The sequence below is a fragment of the Oratosquilla oratoria genome, chromosome 7, assembly GCF_046742065.1.
Source record: "Oratosquilla oratoria isolate Oo_2021 chromosome 7, ASM4674206v1, whole genome shotgun sequence".
In the NCBI taxonomy this organism is placed as follows: domain Eukaryota; kingdom Metazoa; phylum Arthropoda; class Malacostraca; order Stomatopoda; family Squillidae; genus Oratosquilla; species Oratosquilla oratoria.
This window is the reverse complement of record NC_134783.1, coordinates 48,416,533-48,429,032: the sequence shown is the minus strand read 5'-3', so window position 1 is coordinate 48,429,032 and position 12,500 is coordinate 48,416,533. Positions and strand designations below refer to the sequence as shown.

At 42.5% G+C, this 12,500-nt stretch overlaps 1 protein-coding gene across 3 annotated transcripts in view; it reads right to left on the bottom strand.

The window, feature by feature from the left end:
• The window catches only part of LOC143027145 (glutamate receptor ionotropic, kainate 2-like), an 868,199-nt gene that overhangs the window by 163,241 nt on the left and 692,458 nt on the right, over positions 1-12,500 (bottom strand). For all 3 annotated transcript variants that reach the window (XM_076188207.1, XM_076188208.1, XM_076188209.1), the window contains exon 3: positions 12,070-12,228. In XM_076188207.1, the coding sequence (XP_076044322.1) occupies positions 12,070-12,228 (159 nt within the window). The remainder of the gene's footprint in view (positions 1-12,069; positions 12,229-12,500) is intronic.

Genomic DNA, 12,500 nt, shown 5'->3' with positions numbered 1-12,500 from the left:
ATGGGAGAGGAGGATGGAGAGAGGGCTGGGGAGGGATGGAGAAACAGAGGGATGTTGAGAGAGAGAGGGATGGTAAGAGAGAGAGGGATGGTGAGAGAGAGAGGGATGGTAAGAGAGAAGGATGGTGAGAGAAATCGATGGAGAGAGAGAGAGAGAGAGAGAGAGAGAGAGAGAGAGAGAGAGAGAGAGAGAGAGAGAGAGAGAGAGAGATGGTGAGAGAGAGAGGGATGGTATGAGAGGACATTACAACTTTAAATATACTTAAGCCACTTGTTCCTTGTAACCACGTTACAGACTACATATTCTATTCATGTTAGCGCAATTAGCTTTTATTTCCAGAGGGAATCCCAAACTTAAATGGCTACAAACATATATCATGGAGACTTCCGTTCTTGTAGTATGCAGACTATCTTAGCTGCCGTCGCGTGATTTTATTAAGCTGGAGGGTTAGTAAGACTTGAAAGGGGATTAAGGTTGAGGTTTTGGGGATTTCTTGTCCCCCTCCAGATCGTAAAACCTCCCACTTGCCTCCTCTTCCTCCATAAATTCCTCCTCTTCGTCCTCCATATCCATATACAGACTCTCCCTAACTCCATTACACTGTCTTGTCCTTTCTCGCTTACTCCACTCATAATCTCTCTTATACATACTTTCCACCAAACAAGAGTTTTCAGTTATTTTCCGTTTTTTTTTTAATAATGTTTTTTAAAGTTCCCGTTAATTACCTTTAAAAACCGTTAAATAATTATCTTCAGATTTAGGATTAGATGAAATAATTGTCTTCTCTAATTTCTGTTATATAAACGTTATTTCTAATTTCTGTTAATTAACGGTGACTCTTAATATCCGTTAAATAACCGTTATCTTTATTTTCCTTTAACTGACCTCCACTTCTAATTCCAGTTAAATTATATCTAACTCCAATTTCCGTTAAACTTCCACCTCATATTTCCGTTAAACAACTGCCACCTCATATTTCCGTTAAATAACTGCAACCTCACATTTCCGTTAATTAACCGTCATCTCCAATTTCCGTTAATTAACCGTCATCTCCAATTTCCGTTAATTAACCGTCACCTCAATCTTCCGTTAAATAACCGTCACCAGTCATGTTATTTGAATTACGGCCGTCTCGCGTACCCTGCCTAAGCAAGAAACTGCTCCACGGGAGAGCAACACAAGAAAATGTAGCGACACTAACTTGGCATATCACTGACAAAAACGGAGATTGCCACGAGCCCAGGCATGGCCGGGGATGTCTGACAAGACTAAGTGATGTCCGTGCTTCACTCTCCTTTGGTTATCTTAATCAGCTCTGGTCCCGAAGTTTCACGTCCACACTGTGTACGTTGCATGTATTCACGCACACATAAACGCACACGCACGCGTACACGGATCCGTGCGATCACTGGAGAGTAAGAGTCGGAACTACAATTAGGTAAATGCGCGCACGCGCACGCATGCATAAACACACACATACACACATACATGTACATACACACGTACACACACACACACACACACACACACACACACACAAAGGAAGAGAAATGTGTTGATGAGCAGGATTAAGAATGAAATGATGTAAAATAAACAAAAAAGAAAGAAAACAAACATGAGTGAAATGGAGAGAGAGAAGTGAAACCGGGATGAGAAAATGAGAAAATGAGAGTGAGAGTGAGATTGAGAGTGAGAAGTGAGAGTGAGGGGTGAGAGTTAAAGTGTAACAATGAGTGAGAGTAAGGTGAGGGAGTTGTGAGGAGCGTGGATGCGGCCGAAGCCGTCACTATGCACTTGGACTGCTTGGGCAGATCACTGCCGGAAAATGGAGGAGAATGAATGAGTGTAAGAGTGAAAAGAATGAATAGTGAGAGTGAGAATGAGTTGTGAGAGTCAGAGTGACATTGTGATGTGAGAGTGAGAATATGTTGTGAGAGTCAGAGTGACATTGTGATGTGAGAGTGAGAATGAGGAGTGAGAGTCATGAGTGAAATTGTGATGTGATGGTGAGAATGAGGAGTGAGACTCGGAGTGAAATTGTGTTGTGAGTGAGAATGAGGAGTGAGATTCAGAGAGAAGTTGTGATGTGAGAGTGAGAATGAGTTGTGAGAGTCGGAGTGACATTGTGATGTGATAGTGAGAATGAGGAATGAGAGTCAAGAGTGACATTGTGAAGTGAGAGTGATAATGAGGAGAAAGAGAAGCAGGAGTGAGGATGAGAAGCAAGTACGAGAATGAGGAGTGAGAGTGAGAACGAGTAGGAAGAGTGAGAATAAGAGCGTGTGAATGGAGAGTGAGAACGACAAGTGAGAGGGGAGAGTGAGAACGAGGAGTGAGAAGGGAGATTGAAAACAAGAAGCAAGAGGAAGAACGCAGAGTGAGAACGAAGAGTGAGAACGAGGAGTGAGAAGAGAGAGTGAGAACGAAGAGTGAGAAGAAAGAGTAAAAGGGAGCAGCAAGAGTAAGAAAGAGGAGTGAGAGGGGAGAGTGAGAATGAGGGAGAGTGAGATTAAGTAGCAAGAGTAAGAACGAGGAGTGAGAACGGAGAGTAAGAACGAGGAGTAAAGTAGGACATTGAGAACGAGGAGTGAGAGTAAAGATAACGAACGAGGAATAGAAGTGAGAGTGAGAGCGAGGAGTGAGAAGGGCGACTGAGAACGAGAAAAAAAGTGAGAACAATAATCAAGAACGAGGAGTGAGAAGGGAGAGTGAGAACGAGGAGTGAGACGATGGACTGAAAACGAAGAGTGAGAACGTAAGAAGGGAAAGAGAGAACGAGGAGTGAGAAGAGAAAGTGAGAACGAGAAGTGAGAGCGTGAGAATGGAGAGAGAAAACGAGGAGTGAGAAGAGAGAGTGAGAGCGAGGAGTGAGAACGTGAGAAGGGAGAGTGAGATCGAGGAGTGAGCAAAAAGATCATGAACGAGGAACTGAGAAGTGAGACAGTGAGACCGAGAAGTGAGGCAGTGAGACCGAGAAGTGAGACAGTGAGACGGAGAAGTGAGACAGTGAAACGGAGAAGTGAGATAGTGAGACCAAGAAGTGAGACAGTGAGACCGAGAAGTGAGACAGTGAGACCGAGAAGTGAGACAGTGAGACCGAGAAGTGAGACAGTGAGAACGAGAAGGATAGGTGGAAGGCGTCCTTGTTCCCCAGGCAGCGAGAGAAGGAAGGCACTAGATAGTGCCAGCGAGTGCCAGCGAGACACGTCATTTCCGTCTGGGCCTCACACCAGTGCCATAATTGTCACCGTGATTAAGAATGGCACACGCGCGCCTACGCCCAACACGAATTCCATTACTTTCTGCACTTAGTGCTAAGACACGGGGAGACTGCTCACATCAGCATTAGGGTGAAGAATTTCCAAGGTAGGTGTAGGTGTGTGTGTGTGTGTGTGTGTGTGTGTGTGTGTGTGTGTGTGTGTGTGTGTGTGTGTGTGTGTGTGTGTGTGTGTGTGTGTGTGTGTGTGTGTGCGTGTGTGTGTGTGAATTATGCTGTTAAATCTATGTAAAGTATTTTTCGAGTTGTCTCTTGATGTTCACATTTGTATAAGCACCACGTTTTCAATGTTTCTTACAAGATTTATTTCACATTTTAGCTTTTATGCAGTGGAGTGAAAACAATATACATACTTAAAGTAGCTTGTTGGTGTGTCACGTCGTTTGCCTTAACATTTTATGCAAATACCTCATGAAATGTAAAACACTTTTTGAAAATTAAATCTCCAATTGTTATTATGCAAAACCACGATTAGTAACGCTGAAATTTTTATTTAAAGTATGTCTCTAAGGAACATGACAAAAACAGGTAAATTAATTCCATTGCAAGTTGAAAAAACAATTTACTTCAAAAGTATTACTCAGGTCTATTCTCTCCCTCCCTTCCTCCCTCCCATCTCCTCACTCCCTCCCTCCCTCTTTCCTCCTTCCTTCCTCCCTCACTTCTCATCCCTCCCTCCCTATTTCTTAATTAGTCTCGTCCATTACATCAATTATCCGCTTAATTTTCGGGCCTCTATCCTACAGAAACGGCCTCAAATCGGCCAATGGGGTCTCCATCTTGTCTTCAGACGGCTCCGCTCTTGATTGGTACAAAGTGTGGTTGACTGTAGACTTCCTCTTTGCTCCTTCCATCCCCTTTGGAAGCAATTCCGTTCCCCTTCTCAGGAACGTCCTCTTTCCTCTTAGGAAGTCTACTTGCTCACAAAGGTAATGGGGGAAGTCACATATTTTATTATGGTTAGTATCAGACAGACTTATTCCCATGATTGGTGGATGATAGTAATAATGACTGTTCTCTCGAGTTTCATTAACTAGGAACCCAGAGCCCCACAGTAAAGACAAAGAAATAAACGAGTTGACAAATGAATTAATAAATAACAATATAACTATTGTAATAAATGAAAATCCAGGCCACAAACGCTCAAAACACATACGAAGAAAAAATCGTCATTTGATAAAAAAAAATAAAAAAAATGATTAGCTACGAGTGAGAGTCACCTTTGAAAGTCACCTGTTGCCCAATATTGCACTATGTTGACTATGTTCTCGGAAACGCGCCATAACGCGCATACACACGCGCACACACACACACACACACACACACACACACACACACACACACACATATACACATACGCATACACACGCACACACACACACCACACACACACACAGACGCACACACATACACACACACACGCACACACATACATACACACACACACGCACACAAGCACACACATACATTAATACTGATAATCACTATGAACAAATAAAACAATAAGTAAATATAACATTCCCGATAAAAACTATAATAGAAGAAAAATCATAATAATAAAAATTAAAATATCTTTAATATAACTTGTAGCAAATTCCATCAAAATCATAAAGAAATAAATTAAAAACTATATATGAACAAGAACAAAAAATATACCTATTATTAAAACAACTGATACAGAAATACCCGTCAAAAACAGAAAATGACTAAACTATTACAGAATAGCTTAACGAAAATGAAACTGCAAAAATACAGATATAAACAGACAAATAGATAAATAGATAAATGAATAAATGAATAAATAAATGAAAAATTAACAAATAAGATAAAATGCAGAAATACAATCTACTGTAGCACAATCAACGAGTAGGAGTGTATAATTGTCTGCCCTGCCCCGCAAATATATAATTTCGAAAAAAAAAATTAAATTTAGAAAAACAAATAAAGAAAAGGACCCTAAGATCTCTGAAATACGATGATCTCGGTTGCAGAATCTCTGAGTTGTCGTTAGACGAGTTTATTCACTAAAGAGATTTACTTATCTATTTTCTATTATCATTATTATTATTATTATTATTATCATTATTATTATTATTACCATCATCATTATTATTATCATCATTATTATTATAGTATGTTTGTGAGAAGAAAGATGGATGTGTTGGCTTTGAGTGAAACTAAGTTGAAAGGGAAGGGTGAGTGTAAGTTTGGTAGTGTAAGTGGGAGGTTATCAGGAGTGAAGAGAGGGCGAGGGAGGGAAGGGGTGGCCATTCTAGTAAGTGAAGAGATAGGTAAACGGGTAGTGGAGTGGAAGGAGGTTTCCTCAAGGATAATGTGGATGAAGGTGAAACTGGGGAAGGAGATGTGGGTCTTTATAAGTGCACATGGGCCTGGCAGTGAGAAGAGTGTAGAAGAAAGGGAGGCCTTTTGGATAGATCTAAATGAGTGCATAGAGGATTTGGGAAGAAATGTCAATGTGATAGTACTGGGAGACCTTAATGCTAGGGTGGGAAATGGTCCAATCAATGGAGTGGTTGGGAAATGTGGAGTTCCAGGAAAGAATCGTAGTGGAGAGTTGATGGTGGAAATGTGTCTAGAAAGAGAGTTGATGATAGCAAATACAGTGTTTCGGAAGAAAGTCAAGCATAAGTACACATGGGAGAGGGTGGTGGGGGGAAGGGTGGTAGATAGAGCGCTAATGGATTATGTAGTGGTAAATAGGATTATGATAGGAAGAGTTAAGGATGTACATGTGCTAAGGGGAGAGGGTGGGGGAATATCAGATCATTTTTTGGTGGAAGGTAAGTTGAAAGTGGAGGATAGATGGAGGAAGAGGAAAGGGACAAAAGGTAGGGAGGTTCTTAGAGTGAACTCTTTGAATGAGAAGGAAAAAGAGAAGGAGTACGGAAAGAAGCTGAAGGAGGAGTGGGAGGGAGTAAAGGGTAGAGTAGAGCAGGGTGTGGAGGAGAAATGGGGATGGTTCAAGGAGGGAGTCATAAAGTGTGCAAGGATGGTGTGTGGAACAAGAAGGACAGGGGGAAATAGAAGAAAGGGTAGTGAATGGTGGGATGAGGAAACAAAAAAGGTTGTAGAAGAGAAGAAGCGAGCTTTCACAGATTGGTTACAAAATAGGACGGGGGAGTCATATGAGAGGTACAAAGAAAAGAAAAGAGAAGTAAAGCAAAAGGTAAAGGTTGCAAAGAGGAGAGCAGATGTTAAACGGGGTAAGAGTTTGACAGAAAATTTTGAAAGTAATATAAAGATGTTTTGGAAAGAAATTAAGAGAGGAAGAGGAGGCGAATCAAGTAGAGAAGAAAAGGTAAAAGGTGTAGATGGAGAGATGATAATGGAAGAGAAGGCAGTAAGGGGAAGATGGGCAGAATATTTTAGGGAGTTGCTTAATGTGAAGGAGGATAGGGAAGGAAAGATTGCTGCAGTGGGAAGTGCGAAGAAAATGAGAGTGATGAATGAGGAGAATGGAGGAGAAATAAGGAAGGATGAAGTGAAGGCAGTTGTTAAGATGATGAAAGCAGGTAAGGCACCTGGTCTGGATGGATGCCATGCGGAATGTCTGAAAAAGGGAGGTACAGTGATGGTGGACTGGTTGGTGAGGTTATTTAATGTTTGCTGGAGAGAGGGTAGAGTGCCGGAGGACTGGAGGAGTGCCTGTATAGTTCCTCTTTACAAAGGAAAAGGGGACAAGTGTGAATGTAGTAGTTTCAGAGGGATTAGCTTGTTGAGTGTAGTTGGGAAGGCTTATGGGAGGATCTTGGTTGAGAGGATTAGGAGAGGAACAGAAGGAGTAATTGGTGAGGAACAGTGTGGATTTAGGACAGGTAGAGGTTGTGTAGATCAGATCTTTGTGGTAAGACAGATATGTGAGAAAGCTATAGGAAAGGGGAAGGATGTTTTTTGGGCTTTTATGGATCTGGAAAAGGCTTATGATAGGGTAGACAGAAAGGCACTGTGGGAGGTTATGAAGATATACGGGATAGGAGGAAAGCTTCTGGGAGCTGTCAAGACTTTTTATGAGAATAGTAGAGCTTGTGTCAGGATTGGAAATGGAGAGAGTGAGTGGTTCGAGGTAAAGGTGGGACTTCGTCAAGGATGCGTTATGTCACCCTGGCTGTTCAACTTATACATGGATGGGGTGGTGCGAGAGGTGAATGCAAGGGTAGTGGGCAAGATATTGGAGATGGTTAAAGAAAATGGAGAAAAGTGGGAGGTGAGCCAGTTGTTGTTTGCGGACGACACTGCGCTTGTGGCAGGATCGGAGGAGGGATTGAGGAAGTTGGTGGCAGAGTTTGGGAGAGTATGTGATAGAAGAAAGCTAAAGATAAATGTGGGTAAAAGTAAGGTGATGAGATGTACAAGGGGTGAAAGTGGCAGTAGACTGGAAGTGAACATTAAGGGAGAGCGACTGGAGGAAGTGGATAGTTTTAGATACTTGGGTGCAAATGTGGCAGGGAAAGGTGGAGTGAAAGTGGAGGTAGAATGTAGATTGAGAGAAGCGAGTAAATGCCTTGGTGGATTAAAGAGTGTAATGAGGAATAGACATTTGGGAATGGATGCGAAGAGGAGACTGCATGAAGGAGTGATTGTGCCAACAGCACTGTATGGGGCAGAAACATGGAACATAAGAGAAGAAGAGAGAAGGAGTTTGAATGTGTTTGAGATGAGGTGTCTGAGAAGTATGATGGGGGTTACTAGGCTAGATAGAGTGAGAAATGAGGAGGTGAGGAGAACGGGGGTGGAAAGGGAGCTGGGAGATAGGGTTGATGAAAGAATATTAGGATGGTTTGGACACATGGAAAGAATGAGTGAAGAAAGACTAGTAAAAGAGGTGTGGAAGGCAGATGTGGAGGGAGTGAACATGAGGGGGCGTCCTAGGATGAGGTGGATGGATGGGGTGAAGGGGGCTTTGGGGAAGAGGGGAATGTCTGTTGAGGAAGGACGGGAGAGGACAGAAGACAGGGGTGAATGGAGAGTGGTTGTATATGGATGATGTTGTGATAGGATGAGGTGGAATGGGCGGGTGGATGGGGGGTGAGGTAGTATGTGTGAGCAAAATTTGACGCAGCCCGAAGGGATTTCTCCCCATCCTCTCCTTTATGCAATGGGGGGACAGAGAGGGGGGGTCGCCGATTTAATGAAGCGGCCTTGCTGTGGATGTGCTGTGTCTTGCGACACTGCTTCTGACCCAGGGCAGTGGACAAGGTGCAGGGATGACCCGTCATTCAGGAGGTGCTAAGATAAGAGGGAGGGTGGAGGGGTGTGGAGTGTATTCAGGGATGGAATGGGTGGGAATGATTTTATGCCTTTTTCTTTTTGGCTACCCCCCTTGTACGGGGGAAAAAGCCTTGGTATATGTATGTATGTATGTATTATTATTATTATTATTATTATTACTTTTTTTTAAATTTATTCCTTCGGAGTGAATAAAGTACAGTAGGTCTACAGTGTACTGTATTGATGGATTTCAACGAGTCTCTTAATGTAGTGACAAAACTGAAACTCTTATACAATGTACTCGGATTACTGAACTCAAATGAACTCAGAATAATGTACTCAGAATAAATTACAGGACTCGGGACGCCGCACACCGAGAAACTCGTGTCAAATAACTCGGATCACCGGAATCTGAATAGGACTCGGGACACTGGACTCGGACTCGGGACCCCGGAATCGGACTCAAGACATCGAACTCGGGACCCCAGGCTCAGACTCGGGACACCGGAGTCGGACTCAGGTCACCAAGCTCAGACTCGGGTCACCGGACTCGGACTCGGGTCACCGGGTTCAGAATCGGGTCAGTCACCGGACTCGGACTCGGGTCACCGGACTCGGGTCACCAGACTCGGACTCGGGTCACCGGACTCGGATCATCGGGCTCGGACTCGGGTCACCGGACTCGAACTCGGGTCACCGGACTCGGACTCGGGTCACCGGACTCGGACTCGGGTCACCGGACTCGGACTCGGGTCACCGGACTCGGGTCACCGGACTCGGACTCGGGTCACCGGACTCGGACTCGGGTCACCGGACTCGGACTCGGGTCACCGGACTCGGACTCGGGTCACCGGACTCGGACTCGGGTCACCGGACTCGGACTCGTGTCACCGGACTCGGACTCGGGTCACCGGACTCGGACTCGGGTCACCGGACTCGGGTCACCAGACTCGGACTCGGGTCACCAGACTCGGACTCGGGTCACCAGACTCGGACTCGGGTCACCAGACTCGGACTCGGGTCACCAGACTCGGACTCGGGTCACCAGACTCGGACTCGGGTCACCAGACTCGGACTCGGGTCACCAGACTCGGACTCGGGTCACCAGACTCGGACTCAAACAGGGACTCGGGTCAACAGACTCGGACTGGGAGGAGACACCGAACTCGCCACCCGGGTCACCAGACTCGGATTTGGGAGACCGAACTCTTACCCGATAAACCGAATTCGTACTCGGGCCATTGGACTCCGAGACTCGGGTGAGACACCAAACTCGCGACTCGGGTCTCGGAATCCCGGAACTGCAATGGAGGACACGAGAGAAACGTGAAGTCGGGACGCTGTAAAAGTTGATTCAACAATTTAAAGTTGACACGTCAATGCATAGACAATGTCTTCCGAGTCGATGGGAAGGGCACGAGAGAAGAACAAATAAGAAAAATGTCCGACTGATTTGTCGACAATTTATTCCACTTCGTCGATGACTTTTATTCTGGTTGATGTTAGGTGAAGGTGAAGAGGTCATCCTCTATTGGCTCAAATGGATGAAGTTGGATGATAGAAAGGAGTTGAGCTTGGATGGTGACAGACGCTTTTAGTCAGCATATATACATATATATATATATATATATATATATATATATATATATATATATATAATTTATATATGTTATATATATATATATATATATATATATATATATATATATATATATGTGTGTGTGTGTGTGTGTGTGTGTGTGTGTATGTATATTATATATATAGATATAGATATATATGTATATATATATATATGTATATTTTATATATACATATATATATATATTTGTATATATATATATATATATATATATATATATACACATATATACTTATATGCAGACACATACGCGCATCTGTACATTATCTCGTAGTTATTGTGCACTGGTGTTGCAATCATATGTGTGCATGTCTCGCATCTTCCTCGTAGCAGGTTTGAGTCCCGCACTCCTAGGTTTTCATCAGTGACTGTTACTTGCCCTAATATCTCAAGCTCATAAGGCAAAGGTGACGGCTTAAGGCAAAGGTGACGACTTAAGGCAAAGGTGACGGCTTCTTCTATATATATACTGTATACAGTATACTATATATCTTATCATAAAATAAGGATGTCGGCTTAAGTGAAAGCTGGCGTCAATTCCCCTGAGACTGACATGAAAAGGAGGCTGTTACAATTGGAGTAGTTTTCTCAGAGAATTGAAATGCAAATGTTCCTTCTTCGTCTTTGTTAGCAAATTACGTATCTAATGACTTTTTTTTCTTTTCTTTAGGGTCTAACCATTTCCTGTACGTGGAGGTAAATTATTCCTCCCTTAGTGTTTCAGCGTTAAAACATATTAAACAATTTTGAAAATGCGTAAAGATATCAACAAAAATTTCGATGTTAACAATGATAACAACATTGATAATTATGGTAACAATTCTTATTCCTACCATTGCTATACTCGATGTATGCAACTAATCTTACTGTCGGCAGATGATTTTATTCAGAGAATAAAAAATCAACTGATGAGAACTTGTATCAATGCTTTCACAACTACTTATAATTTGCATTTTTCTTCTTGCCGCCGCCAGGTGATTTTATTCAAGGGACTAAGAAATCAACGTAAAGAAACGAGTATCAAGTAACTATTGCAGTAGTACAGTAAACCTTCGATATAACGAACGATATGGGGACAGGGGTCTGTCGTTATACCCGAAGATCCGTTATAACCGAGGGTTCGTTATACCCGATGGAAATACCGGACAGATCCATTATATCCCGAAGTTTGTCCGGTATTAGAAATCAGTAAGATTAGAAATTATAGTAAACCCTCGATATAACGGACGACATAGGGACAAGGATCTGTCGTTATATCCGAAGATCCGTTATAACCGAGGGTTCGTTATACCCGATGGAAATACCGGACAGATCCCTTATATCCCGAAGTTTGTCCGGTTTTAAGAAATCAGTAAGATCAGAAATTACTGTACTCACGATTTGCATATTTGTCTTCCCTGCCGTCAGGCGATTTTATTCAGAGGAGAGAGAACCCTTCTCTGCGCAGAGAGAGATAAGCAGGGAGGCAAGGAAGTTGAAAAAGAAAGGTTAAGACAAAAATCTCAGTAAGGAACGGAATCCGCGTTAGAAGTCTGACAACGTTTCGCTCTGAATAATCTTTGGCAAGTTAAGACCGTAACGATGTCAAACTTGTGTGAAAGAGCTCGCTCCTCGCGAGGTGTTCCATTTCTTGCAAAAAAAAAAAAAAAAAAAAAAAGGGGGGAGGTGTCCCATTTCTTGCAAAAAAAAAAAAAAATTACAAAAATTAAATAAAATAAAAAAAGGGGGAGGGAGGGTGAAGGGAATCGAAAGAGAGACAATTCGAAATAAAGTAATATAAACAAACAAACGCACTCACCTGTTTTAGAAGCGAAGAGGGAGTCGTACCTTAAGATATATTCTTTAAAAAAAAAGTTGGGAAAAAAAATATATAACAATAATAATAATAATAATAAATGAATAAATAAATGAATAACACACTCACCTGTTTTAGAAGCGTGGAAGGAGTCGAAGCGTTTAATCTCGCCGTAGAGCGCTTTGAGCCGCGACTTGGAGCTGGACATCGCCCACTGCTTGTTGATCTGCTCGATGGCGTAGGTGAAGGCCACGTTCTGCTTGATGTCCACGTCATCGAAGAGGCCTCCTGCGGGGACAGGGTCAAGGAATCAGTGCCGGGAAAGCCAACGGCTGTAACACAGCCACACTCACCCTTCTTCCTCTCCAGAAAGAACATATATATATATGGGTATATATATATATATATATATATATATATATATATATATATATATATATAGATATAGATATATACATATACATACATACGTATATATGTATATATATATATACGTATATACCTGCATACATATATGCATACATATTTATACACACATATCATATATTGGCAGATTGGTC